General features: G+C 49.6%; 1 protein-coding gene across 2 annotated transcripts; it reads left to right on the top strand.

Moving 5' to 3' along the window:
• Window positions 1–299: 299 nt before the first annotated feature.
• Window positions 300–23,773, top strand: RALB (RAS like proto-oncogene B). Of its 2 annotated transcripts, none has more exons than XM_073545316.1 (5): window positions 300–448; window positions 8,585–8,757; window positions 12,026–12,234; window positions 21,354–21,531; window positions 21,684–23,773. In XM_073545316.1, exons 2-5 carry the CDS (start codon window positions 8,644–8,646, stop codon window positions 21,801–21,803), a joined length of 621 nt encoding a protein of 206 aa, XP_073401417.1. In that variant the 5' UTR covers window positions 300–448; window positions 8,585–8,643; the 3' UTR covers window positions 21,804–23,773. The 2 variants fall into 2 exon arrangements, with proteins under 2 accessions (XP_073401417.1, XP_073401418.1); XM_073545317.1 differs by lacking the exon at window positions 300–448 and adding an exon at window positions 8,255–8,375.
• Window positions 23,774–25,305: the final 1,532 nt, after the last annotated feature.

Genomic DNA, 25,305 nt, shown 5'->3' with positions numbered 1-25,305 from the left:
TCTCGGCTCGTTTTATAGAATGACCGCCATAGAGACGGCCGCACAGCGGCGGCCCCGGCCTCACCGCACGGGGACCGGAGAGGCCCCGTATATGTGTGTACTCAGAGGCGGCTCCGCTGAGGGGACAGTCGCGTCTAATCCATGCTCCAGATTGCGACGTAAATTTACAGAACGTAGAAATATCCAGAATATGCGACAAATGTGTCCGTGCGCCATCACCACAGGCGGTATAAAGGCTCCGCCCCCCGGGATCCCGGCGTCGGCAGCAGCAGAAATCGCCGCCTCACTGCGCATGTGCACTGGATCAGCTTTGTCCCATCAGACGCTCCGTAGCTGCGACTTGTGCTGAAGTGTCCCATCCGGGGATCTGTAGCGGCTGCAGGAAGCGGAGCCGCGCCCGGAGAGCACGAGCCTGAGGGACCGGGGAGCGGCGGAGCACACACCGGAGGTGAGAGGCGGACCCGGGGAGGACACATCCTGTGCAGCGGCCTCCGGTCATCATCCTCCGCTCTGTACCCGGCCTCATCCAGGAGTCTCGGCTGTTATGTCAGCGGTCTCTCCCTCCTCCTCCATCATCCCCGGCCTCTGTACCGTTCCTCTCTCCATCCATCCTCGCTCTCCCGCTCCATCCTCCCCCGGCCTCTGTGCTGTTTCTCGGAGGCTCTGATGACGCCTCCATCGCTCTCGTATCTCCCTCAGGACTGTAGCATTTTGCTTCTTGCTGGGGCCGCCGCTGAGCCTCCGCATTCTGAATGTTTCTGGAGCAGTCTGAGACTTTTGCTCCAGTCTCTAGATCCTAAAACAGACCCCTCACAATCTCCATATGACGTGATGTTCTGGGGCAGTCTCCAGCTACTGCAGTACTACAAGTCCCAGCATGCCCTGTTATGACTGAGGGGTGCGGGACCACGCAGCCCCCGGAGCCTCAGGCCGAGCACGGATTCCTTTTCTTCAGAATTTATATTGGATGCAACATCTGGAGCAGAAGTTCTCTCCGGGCATCTTCCAATTCCAGAACCTTCCATCAGACGTCTCCTCTCCCTGAGACGGTGTCCTCTGCTCCGGTGGCTGACGGCGGGGTGTGTGTGGGGCTCCGGCCCCCCCCCCCCCCGGTGGCTGACGGCGGGGTGTGTGTGGGGCTCCGGCCCCCCCCCCCCCCGGTGGCTGACGGCGGGGTGTGTGTGGGGCTCCGGCCCCCCCCCCCGGTGGCTGACGGCGGGGTGTGTGTGGGGCTCCGGCCCCCCCCCCCCGGTGGCTGACGGCGGGGTGTGTGTGGGGCTCCGGCCCCCCCCCCCCCCCGGTGGCTGACGGCGGGGTGTGTGTGGGGCTCCGGCCCCCCCCCCCCGGTGGCTGACGGCGGGGTGTGTGTGGGGCTCCGGCCCCCCCCCCCGGTGGCTGACGGCAGGGGGTGTGTGGGGCTCCGGCTGACGGCGGGGGGTGTGTGGGGCTCCGGCCCCCCGGTGGCTGACGGCGGGGGGTGTGTGGGGCTCCGGCCCCCCGGTGGCTGACGGCAGGGGGTGTGCGGGGCTCCGCCCCCCCCCCCCCCCCCCCCCCGGTGGCTGACGGCTAACGGCGGGGGGTGTGTGGGGCTCCGGCTGACGGCGGGGGGTGTGTGGGGCTCCAGCTGACGGCGGGGGGTGTGTGGGGCTCCGGCCCCCCGGTGGCTGACGGCGGGGGGTGTGCGGGGCTCCGGCCCCCCCCCCCGGTGGCTGACGGCGGGGGGTGTGTGGGGCTCCGGCCCCCCCGGTGGCTGACAGCAGGGGGTGTGTGGGGCTCCAGCTGACGGCGGGGGGTGTGTGGGGCTCCGGCCCCCCGGTGGCTGACGGCGGGGGGTGTGCGGGGCTCCGGCCCCCCCCCCCCGGTGGCTGACGGCGGGGGGTGTGTGGGGCTCCAGCTGACGGCGGGGGGTGTGTGGGGCTCCAGCTGACGGCGGGGGGTGTGCGGGGCTCCGGCCCCCCCCCCCGGTGGCTGACGGCGGGGGGTGTGTGGGGCTCCGGCCCCCCCGGTGGCTGACAGCAGGGGGTGTGTGGGGCTCCAGCTGACGGCGGGGGGTGTGTGGGGCTCCGGCCCCCCCCCCGGTGGCTGACGGCGGGGGGTGTGCGGGGCTCCGGCCCCCCCCCCGGTGGCTGACGGCGGGGGGTGTGCGGGGCTCCGGCCCCCCCCCCCCGGTGGCTGACGGCGGGGGGTGTGTGGGGCTCCGGCCCCCCCGGTGGCTGACGGCAGGGGGTGTGTGGGGCTCCGGCCCCCCGGTGGCTGACGGCGGGGGGTGTGCGGGGCTCCAGCCCCCCCCCCGGTGGCTGACGGCGGGGGGTGTGCGGGGCTCCGGCTGACGGCGGGGGGTGTGTGGCTGACGGCGGGGGGTGTGCGGGGCTCCGGCTGACGGCGGGGGGTGTGCGGGGCTCCGGCCCCCCCCCCCCCCGGTGGCTGACGGCGGGGGGGGTGCGGGGCTCCGGCCCCCCCCCCCGGTGGCTGACGGCGGGGGGTGTGTGGGGCTCCGGCTGACGGCGGGGGGTGTGTGGGGCTCCGGCTGACGGCGGGGGGTGTGCGGGGCTCCGGCTGACGGCGGGGGGTGTGTGGCTGACGGCGGGGGGTGTGCGGGGCTCCGGCTGACGGCGGGGGGTGTGCGGGGCTCCGGCCCCCCCCCCCCCGGTGGCTGACGGCGGGGGGGGTTCGGGGCTCCGCCCCCCCCCCCCCCCCCCCCCCCCCCCCCCCGGTGGCTGACGGCGGGGGGTGTGTGGGGCTCCGGCCCCCCGGTGGCTGACGGCAGGGGGTGTGTGGGGCTCCGGCTGACGGCGGGGTGTGTGTGGGGCTACGGCCCCCCGGTGGCTGACGGCAGGGGGTGTGTGGGGCTGACGGCGGGGGGGGGGTGTGGAGCTCCGGCCCCCCGTGGCTGATGGCGGTGTGGGGCCTCGCTCACATGTGTTATTCATTGAGGCAGATCTGCAGTGGAGACCCCCGTCCATGAAGCTCTGGCCAGGGGCAGATATAGTGGGGTCCGTCCCCTGTGCCTTTCCTTCTGTCTAGTGAGTCGTGGACGCTGCCTGGCACAACATAGCACAAACCAACGTCCTCATCAATTATCCAAATCCTGACCTGAGGAAAATAGATCTGGGATTTCACCTCCATTCTGTCCGGGTACGGTGTTTCCCATTCGCAGAGATCTTAGGAAAAAAAAAAATAGTGAGAAATCAAAATGCAAAACTTAATAGAAAGTTACGGGACTTTTCCACCTTATGATAATATTTACTTAGTGTGTGATAAATGCTGTAATAAGCTCCACGCTGCGCTCCACCCACACAGCCCTAAAGATAGTATAATAATATGGGGTCACTCCCTGCCGCCACCCTCGCCTATTCCTGGAGAGCCCGGCCCTCGGTCTGGAGCTCGTATTCACATATTGGTCGCTGTGAGGTGGAAATCCGTGTTATGTGGCACTGACCGCATTTTGGGTTCAAGCCACCTGCTCGTATAGGAGACGGCTGGGAAAGGTAAACCTGGGTCCCAGAGCGGCCACTTAAAGGGGAAGTGTTCAAGTTGTGTTTCTATATTTCTACTTGCTGTCATTGAGGGAGGATGGGAGCTGTGTGGAGCGCTCCCTTATGCAGTTATGGTCACACAAGCATATTTTCTGTAATCTGAGAGAATCAGTCGGATTATACTAATTGCACGGATCGAAGTTTGCTCCGTGTGATCCTATTCTTTCGGATGAAAAGATGATTGTGGGGGTGATGGGGTAACCAGTGTGCAGAAATCAGACTACACTCAGATGTCATCTGAGTGCGGTCTGATGTTTTGTCTCTTTTGGACCATAGTACGGTCTTCCATGTGAGTCCTTGCTGTGAACGATGTAATTAGGCCTCATTCAGACATCTGTATTTTTTTATGTACACAAAAAAAAAAATGGTACCGGTGCCATCCATGTATTCGCTCTTATCGTCAGTGTTCTTAATTTTCACGTAGGGATAAATAAATGACAAAGCTTCCCCAATCCTTTCCAATGTTGTATACGGACATCACATGGACTGTACTGACGGCATTTTTCACTTGTGATACTTTGGGGGGGGCTGTGTCTGTGAGTCTTGCACAAACACGCGGTCCATGGAAAAGTGCGGACATGTGACCAGCCTCAGACTATAGTGGGTGCGTGTTATATCCATGAAAGACTGGTGGACGTCTGACTGAGGCCTACGTTTTGTTTTTGCACAAACTTTCTATCTGATCGCCATGAATCTGGGGTCTCACAGTAATGCCCCCCCCTCCTCCTGCTGTAAATCATCCTGCACTAGTGACGTAGGTTGTGCTCCAGAAGCCACCACTGGGTCTTGTGAAAGTACCAAGTCCCCCCTGCTATGGCCATGGGACTCGGCAGCCCCCCACCTCCCTGCCCGCAGTTATGCTCTTGGGTCGGGGTGTCTGTGGGCCGGTCAGAAGTCTTTATATTTGTGAGCTTTGTCTTGTATAATCTACAGATTTTTCTAGACCAGTATCTGCCTGCACTGATCCTTTGTAGGATTTGTGCTGTACGTTTGTTTTGCTAATAGAATTGTCCACACTGGAAATATTGTAACAAACCTTCAGCTGTGAGAAGTCCATTCAATTCCACTGATGCCAAACGGACGATATTGATAAATTTAGGTGCAAAGTTTATTAAATATTTGTAAAAACTTTCACGTCGTCACTTTGTTACAAATGTATCCAGAGCAAACAATCAGTGCGAGCAAAACCCAGCAGCAATGTATCATCGCAGCATAAATAAAAAGCATTTTATAGCTCACAAGTTGCTTAGACTGATTATTTTTTTTTTTTTGACACGTGAAGAGTCAGACTGTAACTGTATTTCCAGTGTAAAATGAACATGTGACTGATGCCATAGTCAGCCGTAGGACTTTGTGCCATCCATTGTACCCACTCTCGGTGATGCCCTCTCCCCCTGGGCACCAGTATCTGTGATGTGAATAGTATGGGAGTACTCATTGATCGTGTGCTGAATACGGGAGACATTCTCATTCTGGCTGCCACTATGGATTATGTGGAGATGTAGAAGGTGCTGGGTCGGCCGGGTTGGGTCCTAGATGCTGGTTATGTAGTGCAGATCTGTGCTGGGGGGGCAGCTTCCTGCCTAATATCATTTATCCCCCTGTTGCACAGAGCGGGGGCTGGGTTCACAGCTCTTCCCGACTCCTGGTTACACAGCTGGCTCTGCTCTCCTTTCTTATAAACTCAGTGACGTCCGGAGATGCCAGCGAGCCTAATAGTTTATAGTTCCAGCCATTTATATCCAGAGACGTTCATTTTTCTTGTGGTGGCTCTTTGCCAGGAAGAGACTGTTCTTACAAGCTCATCCTGGCTCCAGAGTCCATGAAACGCACCTCGTCGGGAGCTTCTTCTGGAGAGTTGGGGGGGGGGGGGGGGGGGGACTGCTCTCGGCGGGGTAGGGGGGCTGCTTCGCTCGGCGGGGTAGGGCCTCGCATCTCTCAGGTGTTGCTGAGGTTCCACCTGTTGCGATTGGCACAGCAGGTCCTGGGCACCACCCAGGTGTTTTGTATATTGGCAACTGCTTCACTTGATGATTTTGTTATTTCACACTTTCTGGGAGACTTCTTGCCCCGTGCTCATGATTTTCATGGTGTCTCTCATACCTGCCCGGCAGAGTTGTCATGGTATCGCTATCAGCCCTATTCCTGGTTCTGCACATATGATAGAAGCCTCTGCTCTGATCCTGGTGTCTTCAGGTCTGGTCGTTGTTGTCTTGTAGAGTATGGTGGTAATGTTTTGCAAGTGTACAATATTGTAACTTAACGCAATATCTCATTTTTGTTACAGACCTATTTCTCCAGTGTATTCCTGCTGGTTTTTTTGAAGGGTTAAGTCTCATGTCAGAGGCCCATGATAGCACAATGCCCTCCGTTCTCACCACACTTGTACATTTTCCCCTCTGATGTGATTGGGGAAGTGTCTACTGGTGACTTCATTATACTTGTTCTGCTTTTTCTTTCTGTGAAGATCCAGACGTCCGACCCAGAGAGCAGCAAATAACAGGACAGGATACAAGGAATGGGCAAGAAAGTCACCTTCCACAGCTGCACTCACTATTCTGCTGGTGCAGTCACTGTGTTCATACATTACATTACTGATCCTGAGTTACATCCTGTATTATACCCCAGAGCTGCACTCACTATTCTGCTGGTGCAGTCACTGTGTACATACATTACTGTTATGAGCTCATTTTCTGCTCCTCCAGTTGAGAGTTCTCCTTCCGTTCTCCCTCTGGTGGTGACAGGAGGTAGTGAGGTTGGTTTGAGTGGTAGTGATCTGCCACCTGATGAGAAGGATAGCGATTGGATCTCTGGAGTATCAGACTGGATATAAGACAGCCGACGCCCTATCCTGGTGCTGGTGATTCAGTCTGCTTCTCAGGTCTTGGACTTCAGCGCTCTTCCAGTCTTCTTAAGTTAAGTTTGTTTTTTTGCTAATGTTCACACTTGCGCTTGTTGGTCAATTCAGTTTCTTGTGTTGTCAGCTTGCCCCTGCTGGGGCTGTGCTGAACTTCCACTCCTATTTATCTGTATTTGCCAATTTGCCTTTTTGTCCCTTATTAGATTGGCCTCTTTTTGCTTTGTTTCAGAATATTTCAGAGTGCTGATATAGTGGGAGAAGTCTAGTGACTTCAGGGTTAATTTTGCTATCAGACGTGTTGGACATTATTTTTGGTAGGGTTTTTTGGCAGATTGCAGACAGTGTCTTTCCTTTCCTGTCCTTTCTAGTTAGTCGGGCCCCATCGTTTGCTCAGCCTATTTTCCTGCCTGTGTATGTGTTTTCATCTTGCTTCACCGTCAATACATGTGTGGGGGCTGTCTTTCCTTTGGGGTCTGCTCTGGGGCAGTTAGTTTTCCCTTTTCTTGCTTTAGGTTTATGTAGTCCTCCGGCGGTGACGAGGCGTCTAGGAACAACGTAGGAACGCTCCACTGCTACTGTTAGTTGTGTGGTTAAGATCAGGAATCTGCATAGTGACCAACCTCTCCGGTTTTCTGGGACTTAGCTTTTTGTTGTTCCTCCTCAGTGACCCATTCATAACACATTACTGATCCTGAGTGACATCCTGTATTATACTCCAGAGCTGCACTCACAATTCTGCTGGTGCAGTCACTGTGTACATACATTACATTACTGATCCTGAGTTACATCCTGTATTATACCCAAGAGCTGCACTCACTATTCTGCTGGTGCAGTCACTGTGTACATACATTACATTACTGATCCTGAGTTACATCCTGTATTATACCCCAGAGCTGCATTCACTATTCTGCTGGTGCAGTCATTGTGTACATACATTACTGATCCTGATTTACCTCCTGTATTATACCCCAGAGCTGCACTCACTATTCTGCTGGTGCAGTCACTGTGTACATACATTACATTACTGATCCTGAGTTACATCCTGTATTATACCCCAGAGCTGCACTCACTATTCTGCTGGTGCAGTCACTGTGTACATACATTACATTACTGATCCTGAGTTACACCCTGTATTATACCCCAGAGCTGCACTCACTATTCTGCTGGTGCAGTCACTGTACATACATTACTGATCCTGAGTTACATCCTGTATTATACCCCAGAGCTGCACTCACTATTCTGCTGGTGCAGTCACTACATTGGGAGTCATGGGGAATCCATGGATTCTGCTTTGTCTGGATGGTCCCTGAAAGAATTCTAGTTGCTGCACTGCGGTTCTGAACCGCTCTGTGTTATCAGCCGCGTTCTGCTGTCTGTAAAGTTTTATCTGTTCACCATCCTTGTGTCATGTAGAACCTTTTGGCTTTTACAGAGCTGATGAGGACGGACCGACCTCTGTATTAATTACCCTCCGGGCCCACATCCTCTGCATATGATGCTCAGTCCCTGGTAAAAGATGGGGGGGGGGGGGGGTCCATCTTTGGCTGTGTATAGTTCTAAATACTGCGCATTCATCTCACCGGATACAAGGACGGGAAGTTTACACTAAATGTCCATGGAGGGAGAACAATGGCAGGAAGCGCGGCCCCTCCTGTGCAGGATACTAAAGGGACAGTAATAACAATGTGATCTGTTTATATCAGTACTGGAGCGTTTTAAGAGGGGCTGATATCAGTCACATAGGATGTCATAAGTGCTGGAGTGTTGGAGAGAACAACCCGCACTGTTTTGCAGCTAGCGACTGCCCTTCGGCCTCGGTGATGAAGGATTTGTTTTCCTCCCTGTGACTTACATTTTTCTTTTGGTGGAAAGACTTCCAGGTTAATGGGAAGTAAATCTGAATCATCTGTGACCTGCAGTTGGGGGCTGCGGTGAATACCGGGATCTAGTCTCGGAATGTTTGGAGTAAGCATGGAAAGGTGGGTTTTTGTTTGTGGGTTTTTTTTTTTTTATTTGCAGGAATTTGTCTTCTCACTTCAAATATCACGATTCTCTTCTGTAACGCCTGAGGTGGATAGAAAGGGGCTTCGGAGGGTGCAGCTCCTTGTCACCCACCTGCCCGGACTCTCTACAGGCTCCAACTTACTGACTGCCTCCGGGTAATCGCTTGTTTGTTTGTGTTTCGCAGTTATTAGGATTGAGCCACCACCCATTGGTGCATGACTGCAGCTGCAAGGATCACTCAACATGGCAGCCAACAAGAACAAAACCCAGAGTTCTCTGGTCCTGCACAAAGTGATCATGGTCGGTAGTGGAGGAGTGGGCAAGTCTGCTCTCACCCTGCAGTTCATGTATGACGAGGTGAGTGATGGCGCCACACTGTGTCAGGGCGGTCATACAAAACCTGTCTCACATCTTTCAGGCAAATGCGGCCTGATAAGTTTGTCACTGGATTCTTGGGGCTCAGAGGTGACTCTGATCCTGGGAGATCCGCCACAAAGTTTCTGTGGTCAATGACCATGGCTACTAAGGGGTTTGACTGTGGTACAATGCAATTGTGGGACATGGGTGGGTCACATGACAGCGGGGGGCTAACAAGACGGCTGATTTCTAACAAGGCATGGAGGGTGTCGGGACAGCCCTGCCGCCCGCAGCATGGACAGCCCTGCCGCCCGCAGCATGGACAGCCCTGCCGCCCGCAGCATGGACAGCCCTGCCGCCCGCAGCATGGACAGCCCTGCCGCCCGCAGCATGGACAGCCCTGCCGCCCGCAGCATGGACAGCCCTGCCGCCCGCAGCATGGACAGCCCTGCCGCCCGCAGCATGGACAGCCCTGCCGCCCGCAGCATGGACAGCCCTGCCGCCCGCAGCATGGACAGCCCTGCCGCCCGCAGCATGGACAGCCCTGCCGCCCGCAGCATGGACATCCCAACTGACAGGTGCCGGCTGTGCTTACATGTCCAATTCTAGATGAGAAACTGATGTGTCAGGAGAAATGCCCCAAATGTAATAACAAGGGTCTGCTATAATATGAGTAAAACAAGGTAGAAACATTCAGTGGTTACTTTAAATGCAAGGTAGTAAAACTATATCACTTTTTGTTGTGGCTCTTATATATATTTTTTTTTTTTTTTGTATTTTTCTTAAATTGGATGACAGTAGGGGGAAAGAAAAAGAACCAAATTGCAAATGATACCGACCTGCGTGTTATGCATGTACAGTCATATGTAAAAGTTTGGGCACCCCTATTAATGTTAACCTTTTTTCGTTATAACAATTTTGGTTTTTGCAACAGGTATTTCAGTTTCATATATCTAATAAGTGATGGACTCAGTTATATTTCTGGATTCAAATGAGGTTTATTGTACTAACAGAAAATGTGCAATCTGCATTTAAACAAAATTTGACCGGTGCAAAAGTATGGGCACCCTTATCATTTTCTTGATTTGAACACTCCTAACTACTTTTTACTGACTTCCTGAAGCACTAAATTGGTTTTGTAACCTCATTGAGCTTTGAACTTCATAGCCAGGTGTATCAAATCATGAGAAAAGGTATTTAAAGTGGCCACTTGCAAGTAGTTCTCCTATTTGATTCTCCTATGAAGAGTGGCATCATGGGCTCCTCAAAACAACTCTCAAATGATCTGAAAGCAAAGATTATTCAACATAGCTTTTCAGGGGAAGGATACAAAAAGTTGTCTCAGAGATTTAACCTGTCAGTTTCCACTGTGAGGAACATAGTAAGGAAATGTAAGAACACAGGTACAGTTCTTGTTAAGCCCAGAAGTGGCAGGCCAAGAAAAATATCAGAAAGGCAGAGAAGAAGAATGGTGAGAACAGTCAAGGACAATCCACAGACCACCTCCAAAGACCTGCAGCATCATCTTGCTGCAGATCGTGTCACTGTGCATCGGTCAACAATACAGTGCACTTTGCACAAGGAGAAGCTGTATGGGAGAGTGATGCAAAAGAAGCAGTTTCTGCAAGCACGCCACAAACAGAGTCGCCTGAGGTCTGCAAAAGCACATTTGGACAAGCCAGTTACATTTTGGAAGAAGGTCCTGTGAACTGATGAAACAAAGATTGAGTTGTTTGGTCATACAAAAAGGCGTTATGCATGCGCTGTATTGTTGACCGATGCACAGTGACACCATCTGCAGCAAGATGAGGCTGCCGGTCTTTGGAGGTGGTCTGTGGATTGTCCTTGACTGTTCTCACCATTCTTCTTCTTTGCCTTTCTGATATTTTTCTTGGCCTGCCACTTCTGGGCTTAACAAGAACTGTACCTGTGTTCTTCCATTTCCTTACTATGTTCCTCACAGTGGAAACTGACTGGTTAAATCTCTGAGACAACTTTTTGTATCCTTCCCCTGAAAAGCTATGTTGAATAATCTTTGTTTTCAGATCATTTGAGAGTTGTTTTGAGGAGCCCATGATGCCATTTTCTGTTAGTACAATAAACCTCATTTGAATCCAGAAATATAACTGAGTCCATCAGTTTTTAGATATATGAAACTGAAATACCTGTTGCAAAAACCAAAATTGTTATAAAGAAAAAAGGTTAACATTAATAGGGGTGCCCAAACTTTTACATATGACTGTATATTGGGGAGTGTAGTAATGCAAATAATGTGCTCTAGGCTGCAATTAGACAGCTGATCTGCAGATGGTTAATGGTCTGTTTACAGCGGCTGACCGCACTACTGTGTGCACAGAATAATTGGCACTACAGTTCTACTGTGCGCATAAAATATTGCAGTTCTTGGCAGCACATGTCGTGATTAAATGGGGAAATGTGCTGCAGAGAATGCTGAATTATAGGTAAGGTATCGTGTCCATCTAATCAAAACAAATCAAGAGGCGAAGAAAAATAGAAACTTCATTAAAATAATGACTCCTGACCTTTCCTTACTCCCCACCCACTACATCGTGTCTGTCCGGCGGCCGGGCAGCAGTGCAATGCTGTTTTCCCTGCAGGTAATGTTTTCCAAGGTGACTCGATTCCTTTTAGGGTCCAGAATGCATGCAGGGGGGAGAGGGAAGGAGACTAAAAATAATTCTCCCTTAAAAAACTTCCACAGTTGTAGTCACTCCTAGAAAAGGAGAACTTCTTGCTGCATGACTTGTAGAAGAAAAAATATATAAAAAAAAAAAAAAATTTTTTCTTCTGTGAAGATGTATAAAAAAAAAAAAAAGGCACAAGACAAATCGCAGCTTATTTCGTAAAGATGAGTCAGATACAGCTGCCTCAAGCCAAAAATCAAGGTTACCACTCTGAGGGAGTGACCCCTAAATTACTCATCCACTGTGACGATCCTGCAGCTGTGTCAGCTGGACATCAGCTCCGTGGATTTTAGCCTCCGGATGTAAAGCAGAAAGTTTTCATTCAGCAGCAACAAATCTCTCGCCTGCTCTGAACTGTGAGCGAAAGCTGTAACCTCACACAGATACATTGTAACGAACACCTCAGCGACCGGCTGATACACAGAAGCCATTACTGCTGACTGATATAGTGATCAATGACTAATACTTGGGTGCCCCTCCCCCGCCATTGATCACTGTGATCTGTAGGGATCTGTTGTGGGATTGCTATCGATTATATTACCTATTCTTTCTCTCACTCTCAGTTTGTGGAAGATTATGAGCCCACAAAGGCCGACAGCTATAGGAAGAAGGTGGTCCTGGACGGGGAGGAGGTGCAGATAGACATCCTGGACACCGCCGGCCAGGAGGACTATGCAGCCATCCGCGACAACTACTTCCGCAGCGGAGAAGGTTTTCTCCTGGTGTTCTCCATCACAGAGCAGGAATCCTTCACAGCTACGAGCGAGTTCAGGTCAGAATAACTAAAAATCCCAGCACAACCACACAGTAATCTTACTATACATTAAATATACAGAAACAGCAGAGTCAGTGTATATACATGACTGTACTCCACAAGCAGCATAGTGAGTGCAGCTCTAGGGTACAATACAGGATGTAACTCAGGATCAGTAATGTATGTACACAGTGACTGCACCAGCAGAATAGTGAGTGCAGCTCTGGGGTATAATACAGGAGGTAACTCAGGATCAGTAATGTATGTACACAGTGACTGCACCAGCAGAATAGTGAGTGCAGCTGTGGAGTATAATACAGGATGTAACTCAGGATCAGTAATGTAATGTACGTACACAGTGACTGCACCAGAATAGTGAGTGCAGCTGTGGAGTATAATACATGATGTACAGTTAGGTCCATATATATTTGGACAGAGACAACATTTTTCTAATTTTGGTTCTAGACATTACCACAATGAATTTTAAACAAAACAATTCAGATGCAGTTGAAGTTCAGACTTTCAGCTTTCATTTGAGGGTATCCACATTAACATTGGGTGAAGGGTTTAGGAGTTTCAGCTCCTTATCATGGGCCACCCTGTTTATAAAGGGACCAAAAGTAATTGGACAATTGACTCCAAGGCTATTTCATGGACAGGTGTGGGCAATCCCTTCGTTATGTCATTCTCAATTAAGCAGATAAAAGGCCTGGAGTTGATCGGAGGTGTGGTGTTTGCATTTGGAAGGTTTTGCTGTGAAGGAAACATGCGGCAAAAGGAGCTCTCCATGCAGGTGAAACAAGCCATCCTTAAGCTGCAAAAGCAGAAAAAACCCATCCGAGAAATTGCTACAACATTAGGAGTGGCAAAATCTACAGTTTGGTACATCCTGAGAAAGAAAGAAAGCACTGGTGAACTCATCAATGCAAAAAGACCTGGGCGCCCACAGAAGACAACAGTGGTGGATGATCGCAGAATAGTCTCCATGGTGAAGAGAAACCCAATCACAACAGCCAACCAAGTGACCAACACTCTCCAGGAGGCAGGCGTATCAATATCTGAATCTACCATAAAGAGAAGACTGCATGAAAGTAAATACAGAGGGGTCACTGCACGGTGCAAGCCACTCATAAGCATCAAGAATCACAAGGCTAGACTGGACTCTGCTAAAAAACATCTAAAAAAGCCAGCACAGTTCTGGAAGAACATTCTTTGGACAGATGAAACCAAGATCAGCCTCTACCAGAATGATGGAAAGAGAGAAGTATGGCGAAGGCGTGGAACAGCTCATGATCCAAAGCATACCACATCATCTGTAACACACGGCGGAGGCGGTGTGATGGCTTGGGCATGCATGGCTGCCAGTGGCACTGGGTCACTAGTGTTTATTGATGATGTGACACAGGACAGAAGCAGCCAAATGAATTCTGAGGTATTCAGAGCCATACTGTGTGCTCAGATCAGCCATATGCAGGCACACTGATTGGTCGTCGTTTCATACTACAGATGGACAATGACCCAAAACATAAAGCCAAAGCAACCCAGGAGTTTATTAAATCAAAGGAGTGGAATATTCTTGAATGGCCAAGTCAGTCACCTGATCTCAACCCAATTGAGCATGCATTTCACTTGTTACAGACTAAACTTCAGACAGAAAGGCCCACAAACAAACAGCAACACAAACCACCGCAGTGAAGGCCTGGCAGAGCATCAAAAAGGAGGAGACACAGCGTCTGGTGATGTCCATGAGTTCAAGACTTCAGGCAGTCATTGCCAACAAAAGGTTTTCAGCCAAGTACTAGAAATGAACATTTTATTTACAATTATTTAATCTGTCCAATTACTTTTGGTCCCTTTAAAAACAGGGTGGCCCATGTTAAGGAGCTGAAACTCCTAAACCCTTCATCCAATGTTAATGTGGACACCCTCAAATGAAAGCTGAAAGTCTGAACTTCAACTGCATCTGAATTGTTTTGTTTAAAATTCATTGTGGTAATGTCTAGAACCAAAATTAGAAAAATGTCTGTCCAAATATATATGGACCTAACTGTAACTCAGGATCAGTAATGTATGTACACAGTGACTGCACCAGCAGAATAGTGAGTGCAGCTCTGGGGTATAATACAGGATGTAACTAAGGATCAGTACAGGATCAATGTTTGATTTGCACTTTATCGATCACTCACGACTGCACCACGAGGGAGGGGATCTGCCCACCAAGGACCGGAAACCTGCAGGCTAAAAAGGCGGCACCTCTCCCTTGCATCCTTTGGTTTCCTGTCCTTGATGTGGGAACCTGTGTAGGCTTACCTTTGAAGATATTGAGGATGAATGTTTCCTTTCTCAGACTTGGCCGGCTTAGACGGGGATCCCTTCTTTGCTTCAGCCCATGCAGGATGCCTGGAACTGCCACGCTGGGTCTAAGGGGGCTTCATATGTAACAAGCGGTGATGCAGTTGGGAGTTACCGCCCCAAGGAATAACACCGGAAGTTGTGCGGGGAGGCACTCCCTGCTGGAGGGGTCATATCATGGTGATGATGGCAGGCATGTCAGACAGGAGCCAAATGTCCCAGAAGTGCCGGGGGAACCGGTGAGTACAGGTGCCAGTGTAGAGGTAAGCCGCACCTCTGCGAGGGCTTCCTAGCTCACCTGTCCTCATTAACATGCAGACAGATTTGCAGCAGCATGGGAAGCCCTAGGAGCAAGTACAGCGTTATTGTCCCCGTGTCAGTCGAAGTGCAGCCGAGCCATGGAGAGACTGAGTTCGGCTAGAGAGCGTAGGTCCAGTCAGCGAAGCTACGGCAAGGTGGCTGAATCAGCGGCCTCCAAGGATGATCTCGCCGCTGAGACGTCCGTCCTTTAAACCAGTACAATTTGATTACGACAAGATTGCAAGTGATCTTCGTGAAAGTTTCCCTTTGTAATGTGGATCCCTATCTTGTCATTTATTGCAAGTGAAAGAAGTGTGTGGCTTAAACCAAGCACAAAGAATGTGCTCTGTGTAAGACCTTGTTACCAGACTCTGGTCAGAAGAGGCTCTGCCAATCCAGTATAGAGCAAATTGGGATGGAAGAGACCCTGAGCTTCACCACCAGGCCTAAGGGCCATCATAAGAGCAGAGATTAGAGTCCCTTAGATCCCTCTCCTAGAAAGAGGTCCAGAAAGGGACGGATAGAAAAGGTTAGGGAGGCCGCCCCGACTTCTGACTTTTCCTCTAAATTGGACTACAAGGATGACTCGGGTGTCTCCTCAACGACCTCATCATCAGATAGTGAGTCAGGACGTCTTCCACTTGAGGTGGACAGGCTGGTGAAATCTGTCAGATCCACCATGGGCATTATGGAAACTAGGCCTGAGAAGTCAGTACAGGATATAATGTGAGGCCTCGACCAGAGGACGCGGAAGTTCCTTCCCATTGAATGAAAAGATCAGGGCTGTAGTGCAAAAAGAATGGAAGAAGCCGGAAAGGAAGGGCTCCTTACCCCCTCTTTCAAGAGAAAATACCTCTTTGATGAGCCGTCTTCGTCTTTATGGGACAAAGCCCCAGCCCTAGGCTGGACATTGCAATAACCAAGATTTCCAAAAGCGCTTCTCTGCCCCTTGATGATATGGGGACCTTGAGAGTGTCCCTGGATAGAAAAGCGGCGACTTGGGAGACATCTGCTGGTGCCCTGAAACTGTCAGTAGCAGTGACATTTGTGGCCAGGTCACTGATGACATGGCCTGACAGATTGGAATCCCATCTTGGCTGCCATTCCACTTATGCAGGGGGTAGCGGCTTTCCTATCTGACACCTCAGCAGACTCTATAAGGTTGGCAGCAAGATCGGCCTCCCTTTCCAATGCAGCTCGTAGAGCTTTATGGCTGAAATGCTGGCCGGGGGACATCCAGGCCAGATTGAGGCTGTGTTCTGTGCCTTGTGAAGAGGAGTAGCTCTTTTGGCCCTACCCTGGATGAGATGCCAAGAAGGGGTTCCCTAGTCTCTTCGTGCCTAACTACAAATGATCCTACCAAAGAGAGGGAAGTTTGCCCAGAGGAAGTCTTTCAGGTAGCGGACCTGTCTGTTCCGCAGGAAAGATTTGTGTTGACCCCTTCTCGCTCTTCCCTGAGGCAGCAATTGGCACCAGAGATGGAGGTCCTGGACTTGGTTCAGAAAGCCGTCCTCCTGGAGGTCCTAGAGTCTGATAGCGGAAAAAAGCGGAGAAAAGTAACCAAGCCAGACAACTCCTTCAGAACTGTAGTTAATCTGCGGCTCTAAACAAGTTCCTGAAGGTCCTGTTCTTCAAAATGGAATCCATTAAGTTAGCAATAAAATTGCTTTTGACTGGTTGAAGGATGCGTATTATCCTGTGTCCATACACCTGGAACATCAGTGATATCTTAGCGTTGCAGTAACCACTGACAGTAGTGGTTGGGCCCCTACCATTTGGGCTGGCGGTGGCCCCTCAGGTCTTCACAAAGGTGGTTGCGGAGGTAATGGCTCCTATCCGGGGAAAAAGAGGTTTTGATCATTCCATATCTAGATGATTTCCTGGTGGTAGGTTGATCAGTCCACCAGTGACGTAATCGGTTAGATGTGGTGATGGCTACCTTGGAGGGCCTGGACTGGTTACTGAATTAAAAAAAAAAAAAAAAAAAAAAGTAGTCCCCCTGAAGATTCTGGAGTTTCTGGGGCTCATATTGAACTCTGAAGTGCAGGAGTGTCGCCTCCCAGTGTAAAAGCTATAAAAAAAAAAAAAATCCAGTTCCAGGTGGGAAAGCCATAGAAGTCCCTTCCATGTCTCTTAGGAGGGCTCTGTCCCTCTTCGGTACTTGGACCTCGTTCTTTCCGGCAGTTCTGTGGCCCAATTCCATTCCAGAATTCTTCAGTGGGACGTTACATATCGAGTCGTCTCTTAGGGGCACCTGGAAGGCAGGATGACACTATCCCCACAGGTAGTACAATCCCTTTGTTAGTGGTTGAATGAATCAAACCTGTCCAGGGGGGTTTACTGGGTTGTGGATATTACACGAATTGTCACCATGGAAGTGAGCTCCACGGGATGGGGGGGCTCATCTAGGAAGGGAGGTGGTCCAGGGAATATGAAGCAGAAGTGAGAGAACTATCAAAAGCAAAGGAATTGCTGTAAGTAAATTCCTTGTATCCCTCTGGGGCCAGCATGTCGGGATCCTCTCGGACAACCAAGTATTTGTGGCTTATATAAATCGCTGGGGGGGACTCGTTCCAAAACATTGACTGAGACATTGAGACACTGAGACATTGACTGAGGTTGTTTCAGGAGGGTCATTTCCTCCTTTCCCTGACACCTCTGCATATAAAAGGGAAGGAAAACGTCAAAGCTGACCTCTTGGGCTGCGATCTTCCAAGTCAAGAGGGGACTCGGGACATCTTCCGTCAGATTGCTTGGATGTGGGGTCCCCCGGTCATAGACCTGGTGGCAAGCGGCCAAGAAAAATCGAAGGTTTGTTTTTTGGACCCCAGGGAGGATCCCCTAGTAGTCGATGCATTCCTGCCCCCTGGGACTTAAGCCTGGCATACGCCTTCCCTCCAATAGGCCCTGATCCGGCTAGTCATAAGACAAATCAGGGAGGACATGGCAAGGATTGTATTGATTGCCACTTCTGTCCCAAAAGACCATAGTTTTCGTGTCCAAGGATGTCTGTCCTATCCATGGGCCAGTGTTCCATCCGCAAACATGCAGCCTCCTTTTTTAATGGCGTGGAATTTGAAAGGGAGCTGTTAAAGGGAGAGGTTTTTCTCTAAATCTCGTGTCCACTCTGCTTCAGAGTAGGAAAGTGGTCACGACCAGGAAACGTGGCCTCACCCTCTTGAGTTGTAAATCACATTTACAAGCTTCCCTTGGCTGGTGTCCTTGGGTCGGGACCCGGTCCTCTTGTCTGCCCTTATCCACACACTGAAGTCAACTTTGACACATGGTAAGATTTTAATATTAGACAGTGTAGGACCGTCTCGATCAGGGTCACCTTGGCGACGGTGAGACGACTTTTTTTATGGGTTTTTTTTAATCAAAAATCATATTACCAAGAACTCTGTTATTTGAACGCAGTTGCTTTTTACTTATTTAGTTATAGCAGGGTTTTTGTTTTTGCTTCTTGTAGGTTTTTTTTTTTTATATGCTAGAACTTGTAGAATTTTTTTTTTTTTTTTTTTTTATTCTCTTCAGGTTTTAAGGTCGAAGAGGGGGCATCGGTGAAGGAGATCTTGAAGTTTTTTGCAGAAAGGCCTTGAGTTAGGGTTGTCCACCAGTACCTTAAAAGTGCAGGTGGCGGCTCTTGGGGCGCTGTACAGATGTGATCTGGCCGGTAATTATTGGGTCAGACGATTTATAAAAACATCATTAAGATCTAGGCCCGTTTCTAAAGTAAATTTAGTACTATGGGACTTATATCTGGTCCTGACATTCTTAATGGATGTTCCTTTTGAACCCATGGAATTGGTATCCTTTAGGCTGTGTGCTCACGTTGCGTTTTTTTTTTAAGCGCTTCCGCAGCGGCAAGGCCGCTGCGGAAACACTTAGAAAACGCTAGTTAAAACTCATCCCGTGCATTCCTATGGGATTCCGCAGTTGCTGTGCCCATGCTGTGGATTTTTCCGCTGCTGAATCGCATTGTGGAAAAATCTGCAGCATGTCCATTAATTTGGCAGAAACGCGGCGATTCCGCTGCCATAGCATTGCATTGAAACGCTCACTTTACGCATGTGTCCATGCCCACTATGCAGATGGTACCCAGGGTCTGGAGGAGAGGAGACAGTCCTCCAGGCCCTGGGTACCATATTCCTGTTAAAAATAGAATTTAAATAAAAAATAGGGATATACTCAGCCTCTGTCGGCTCCCGGTCCTCAGCGGTGCACGCGGCGGCTTTGTTCCCAGGCGTGCTTCGTGCCAAAATGACCTTTGTGACGTCGCATGACCTCTACGTCATTGGAGGTCATTCTCGCAATGAATCACTGGGAAGGGAACTTGCCGGCAGCGCCGCTAAGGACCGGGAGCGCTGCTGAGGAGGTCGGGGGGCCGACAGAGGGTAAGTATATCCATATTTTTTAATGTTTTTAACAATCTATCTTTTACTATTGATGCTGCATAGGCGACATCAATAGTAAAAAGTTGGTCACACTCGTCACGCACTATGTTTGTGTGTGACCAACCTGTCAATCACTTTTCCAAGCGATGCTTCAAATCGGTTGGAAAAGCGCTTGAATTCCACAAGCTAAAAATGCTTGCATAACGCTTGTATTTTGCAGGAAAACGCATGCGAATTCCGCATGTGCGTTACCTGCGGCGGGGAGTTGCAAAAATGCTGCAGACAATTCTGCAGCATTTCTGCAACGTGGGCACATAGCCCAAAGGTTCTTTTGCTTAAAACTGCTCTGCTGGTAGCATTGACATCAGCCAGAAGGGTCTGTTATTCAGGCTCTCTATAGCCTCACTATTCACCCAAATCCTAGACGGTAAGAGAGACTGGATTGGGCTTAAAACTCCATTCCCAGACTAGCGTCACGGTTCCATAGGCTACAAGAAGTCGTCGTCCTCCCCTCCTATAATCCAAGGAACCAGGAGGAAATACTGCATACTTTGATTGTTAGGAGATATGTAGTTAGATACATGTCCGCTACAAAGGACTGGAGAAAAGATAGGTCTTTATATCCTTCCAGGGTGTTAGGAAAGGGTGTAGAGCCTCAAAACCCACAATTGCTAGTTGGATTAGTGAGGCCTTTTCTCTAGCCTACTCAAGCAAGTGGCAAGTCGGTCCCAGAAGGTCTAAAGGCTCATTCTACTTGAGCCATAGCATCTTCCTGGGCGGAGAGGTTGGACGTCTTGATAAAGACTTCTCAAAGGCAGCGACCTGGTCATCTCATACTTTCTATAGGCACTATAAATTGGATATGTGTGCCTCCTCTGACATTGCCTTTGGGCAAAGGGTCCTCCAGGCGGCGGTCCCTCCCTAGATTATTTTTCTGTTCTCTCGTGGTGCTGTGATGGGTGATCGATAAAGTCTGTTACTTACCAGTAACGGGATTTTTCAGAGCCCTTGACCGCACTCTTATCTTCCCTCCCATCACATGTGGGTGAGCACTCCTTTCCCTACCATTATGTTTCCACACCTTTTGGCTTAGGTGGTAGTGGTTTTGTTTTCATTGTAATTACCATTGGTGGTCCTCTCATGCTCTATAATTCAGCTGATGCAGGGGAGGTGCTGCCATTTTTAGCCTGTAGGTTTCCTTGGTGGGACTCTCTCTCTCTCACACTCACTCTCTCTCTCTCTCTCTCTCTCTCTCTCTCTCTCTCTCTCTCTCTCTCTCTCTCTCTCTCTCTCTCTCTCTCTCTCTCTCTCTCTCTCTCTCTCTCTCTCTCTCTCTCTCTCTCTCTCTCTCTCTTTCCATGAGACTGACTCCGACTCCACAGCCGTCGGTGCTGCCATGGGTTCCAAAAAAATACCCTTTACTAGTAAGTAACTGATAGTTTCTTACTGTGATCTTTACAGCAGAAGATTGACTGTGCTGTCTGGGTGGGCAGGGTTTACATTTCTGAAAGCTTTTTTTTTTCCTGATTTGTGCAGTTCTCCTGTCGTCTTCGCCTCTTTTTGGCTTCGGTGATTTTTCTGTTTTTGAGGAATTTTTAGTTTTTCTTTGAGGACAAGAACAGACAGGAGCGCGAGACCAGGCGCCATGATGCACTGACCCGGAACGTGCCGCAGCCTGCAGCACCGGGGCTTCTCCTCTTGTTTAGCGGTGTGTTACCTTGTGAGGGATAAATTAACAATTTAGCAAGTTCTGACTGGTGGAGAGAGGGCAGACCCAGGTGAAAAGGACAAGGAGCAGATCAGAGTGGGGGGATTACCTCAGAATGTACTGTACATCTCTATTCATTTACAGCAAGCAGAGAACCTATAATCTACCGAGGCATCGAGTCCTAATGCCCCACCCTATTGTGTAGAGCTCGTGTCTGAGAAATCCTCTGCTGATGGTCACAGGCAGGATCACAATGATTAAGGATCCAGCATTCACTTATAACATGGCGGTATTATGAGGGTGGAGGGTCCACAAGTGATCGCCAGAAAACCTGCCCCCCCAAAAAAAAACTCTTATTAAACACTGTCCTGATGGGTTTACAGGGAGCAGATCCTGCGTGTGAAGGCAGAAGAAGACAAGATCCCCCTGCTGGTCGTGGGTAACAAGTCTGACCTGGAGGACAGGAGACAAGTCGCTGTGGACATCGCCCGGAGCAAAGCTGAGGAGTGGGGGGTGCAGTACGTGGAGACGTCCGCCAAGACCAGAGCCAATGTGGACAAGGTGAGGGCTCCGTCCCCCCCCGTGTGTGTGACCGGAAGACCCCAGACTTTGCTGGCTGCAGCTTCTTTCCTAGCATGTGACAGTTCAGACCTTGCTCCTCGGAGCGCTGTGCAGATTATATTGACTGACGCTTTTTTTGTTTGTTTTTTCAGGTTTTCTTTGACCTCATGCGAGAGATCCGGGCGAAGAAAATGTCTGAGAACAAGGACAAGAATGGGAAGAAAAGCGGCAAAAGCAAGAAGAGCTTCAAACAACGATGCTGTCTACTGTGACTGCGCCGCCGCGGACGCCACCTGTGAAGGGCTGCAGCGAGCGACGCCCCGGCTCCAAACCCAACTCATTATTTTTTTTTTTTTTTTTTTTTTTTTTTTCTAATGCAGCATTTTAGTATTTAATTCATTCAGTGCTATAAAGACTAAGCAGTGCGGCCGGCGCCGGACCCCGCCACGTAAAGGGGAAAGAGCCGCCGCCGTTCATCTCCTCCATATATAACTGAGGTTTCACTTTGTTTTGCCAAAAAGGAACAAAATGTTTTCTGTGAGAAAGTAAAAATAAAAAATGGCCGGTGGTTCGCACCGAAAACCGCGGCTCATCCAGCATAGCGATGCTGCGATCCAGGGAGCGGATAGCTGGCAGTGAGGGGACGTGAGTTACCAGTATTCAGCCCCATGAGACCGCTAGGCGAGGACTGCAACTCCTATCATCCATAGGGTAATTGTATTTAGTTGTATTTTGTTTGTTTTTCACTTCCGTTGCCAAATTTCCTATTGGTGCAATTTTTCTCCGCACTTTACAAAAACCACAAAGTTTTGCAATGAGTGAAGTTTTTCAGACCTGGAGGGGTGGGGAGACGTCTTTTAGATTTCTCGGACGCCATCTTGCTTATGAAATCTGACTCGTAAGTATTGACGTTAATACCGATCCTGGCTTAGGTTGTCTTCTACCACACTCGCACTCAGAGCTGCATTCACAATTCTGCCGGGTTAGTGCTTGCACAAACCTGCAGTTATCCTCACCTGAAGATGGTCGTGACAAAATTCACTTTTTTTTTTTTTTTTTTTTTTTTTGTTGCAATGCAACTTGTAATCATCACATGCAGCAGTTATATAGTTAATTTCAATGATTACAATTATTACCGGAAGGCTCCTTCATTGCATTGTGTGAAATTTAAGTTTTCTTTCCCACTACTTCCTCACACACGTCTGCAAAGTATTACGTCAAGTAATGTCCTACAGAATTCTGAATGCAGCTCTGGATGTGACTCGAGTAGAAGACCTACGTCCATTTAAAAAACTTTTAGCAAAATTGCTGGGCGTGGGTTATATTCCGAATAACCTCTGACCCTCTGGTAATGAGCACAGGGTGTATATAGCAGGTTGGGGTTATATATGTATTTTGGCCACTCTGAGGCTGCAGAGATTTCCTTTATGGATTATCTTTGGGGCTTTTTGGATTTTTTTTTTTTTTTTTTTTCCTTTCACCCCTGTCGTATGATTTTCTCCAAAGGCTGAAATTGAATCATAAGTTCCAGCTCCTCAGCTGAGGATTTGTTACTATGTATCGATCTAGATCTGCTCTCCTGTGCTGATGGTTTGTTACATTGTATCAGTCTGGGTTCTGATTAGCTCACAGAGGAATTGTAACAAACACTCAGCTGTGGAAGGTATTGGGATGGCTCTTCCAAGATGTTGAGTGGGGGTAAAAAAACCCTTAAACTGATTGCTGATGGCTTTTGGGGTAACTTTGTGGGGTGCTCCACCTCTCAAGCCGTTGAGTAAATATTTGGGGCATTAAGGCTCCAGATTTGGGATAATCGGTTTGGATATAATTTTGCCCCTCGTCAGAACACTAATTGTATAAGTAATGAGGGGCTCCCGGCGGCGGGTGAAACGTGCCATTATACTAGTATTCTGATCAGTATTATGCCCGTCTGTGCCCGCTGACACATCCTCCACTTTGTGCCAATCCCTAGAGGTTTGTGTTGGGTATTTTTGATAGAGGTGAATGATATTGTGGCCGCACCGGGCCGCTGCTGTTGTCCGAGGCAGCCATTGTGAGCCGTGCCGCTGAGCCCTTGGACTGGGCGCCGCCGTCGTGAACGCTTCGGTTTCCTTCCTACGACCTGGCGGCCTGGGATTTTCTACGTGTGGGGGTGGGGCGGGACGTTCCACTTTTGTTTTTCTTCCATGCTAACCGCACTGATTTGTATTTCTACTGTATAATAATAAATTGGTACATTTTACCCCCGTCTCCTGGTCATGTGACGCTCCGACGCATCTGCTCTGCTACAGACGCGAAGAGGCCGAGGCCCAATGTACCGCAGTGATATATGTAAGAACTTGGCACACACCAAGAGCTCTGATGCAGAAAGGTGATTTTTAATAGATAACAGTACATACATACACAGACGTTTCGGTCTAGGACCTTCATCAATCCGCACCTTGGATTCGCGGCGGATACCGCGTCCACACTCTGCATATTACCACGTGGGACGGCTACATGTGCCTCCTCATAGGACTGATCCATTTCACAGAGCCCAGTCACTAAGAATCTCAGTGCATTATATCGTACATTGATGAAGGTCCTAGACCGAAACGTCTGTGTATGTATGTACTGTTATCTATTAAAAATCACCTTTCTGCATCAGAGCTCTTGGTGTGTGCCAAGTTCTTACATATATCAGATTCACGGATTGGGATCCTACTTGGGCACCACCTTTAATCTTCAGGGTTGTGCCAACGGTTTTTGTTCCAATGTACCGCAGTGGACTGCGGCGCCAACTTGGCACTTACCATTTTTCACTTTTGCACCAGTTTATTTTGCGGTTTGCTCAACAATGCGACGACGTTCTCATTATCCAAAATCTTTTTCTGTTATTTCATTTGCAACTTTCTAAAATGTTTCATAATTTTTGCACAGCTGTGAGGTCTACTTAAATTTTTTTTTTTTTTGTCCCCTTCACAGTTGAAGACAATGTGCAACATTTACTGTATATAAAATTCATGGGAACATTCTTGTTGACATGTACACAAGTCTCGCAGCTGAGGGTTTGTTACACTTTTATTGCTGTAATCTAGACCTCAGCTGCACATGTCCTTGCTGTCCGGGTTTGTTACAATGTGTCAGTCTGAGGATTATCTACACTGGATTCTATTGTGACAAACACTCAGCTGTAATTGGCATGAAACCTGTGTAGACGATTATTTAGTTCTGAACGGCAAGCAGAGATCGTGACAACGGTGCAGAATGGAGTCCAGGGTAAAGACCATTAGTGCATTGTCTACACTGGGTCCAACAGTAAGAGGGGGGTGCAGGCCTGTCCTCCTTTGCTGCTGTTGTCCGCAGGGGACCCTGCAGTTTACTCCTGCGGTCTGCTTGCCTTTCAGTCAGTTCAGGCCTCACATTCGTAGCAACCAGTCTGCCACAAATTACTGACCTGAGGGTAAAGGAGTGAAGACTGTCAGCCGGACTTGTACAGGACCTGCGGCTGCCCCCAATGTTCGTCAGTAAAATGGCCTAATTTCTGGTCATATCAACTATCTCCTGTAATTACGGCTTCTTTCTCCTCCCGCGTACCGCCATAGAACGTGTAATGGCGCAGCTGGCGTCTAGCGTACCGCCATAGAACGTGTATATAGCACGGCTGTCGTCCAGCATAACGCCATAGAACGTGTAATGGCGCAGCTGGCGTCTAGCGTACCGCCATAGAACGTGTGTATATAGCACGGCTGTCGTCCAGCATAACGCCATAGAACGTGTAATGGCGCAGCTGGC

This window comes from Dendrobates tinctorius, unplaced genomic scaffold (assembly GCF_039654945.1).
Source record: "Dendrobates tinctorius isolate UK_male_01 unplaced genomic scaffold, ASM3965494v1 ptg000143l, whole genome shotgun sequence".
In the NCBI taxonomy this organism is placed as follows: domain Eukaryota; kingdom Metazoa; phylum Chordata; class Amphibia; order Anura; family Dendrobatidae; genus Dendrobates; species Dendrobates tinctorius.
This window is presented reverse-complemented; position numbering and strand designations above follow the sequence as displayed.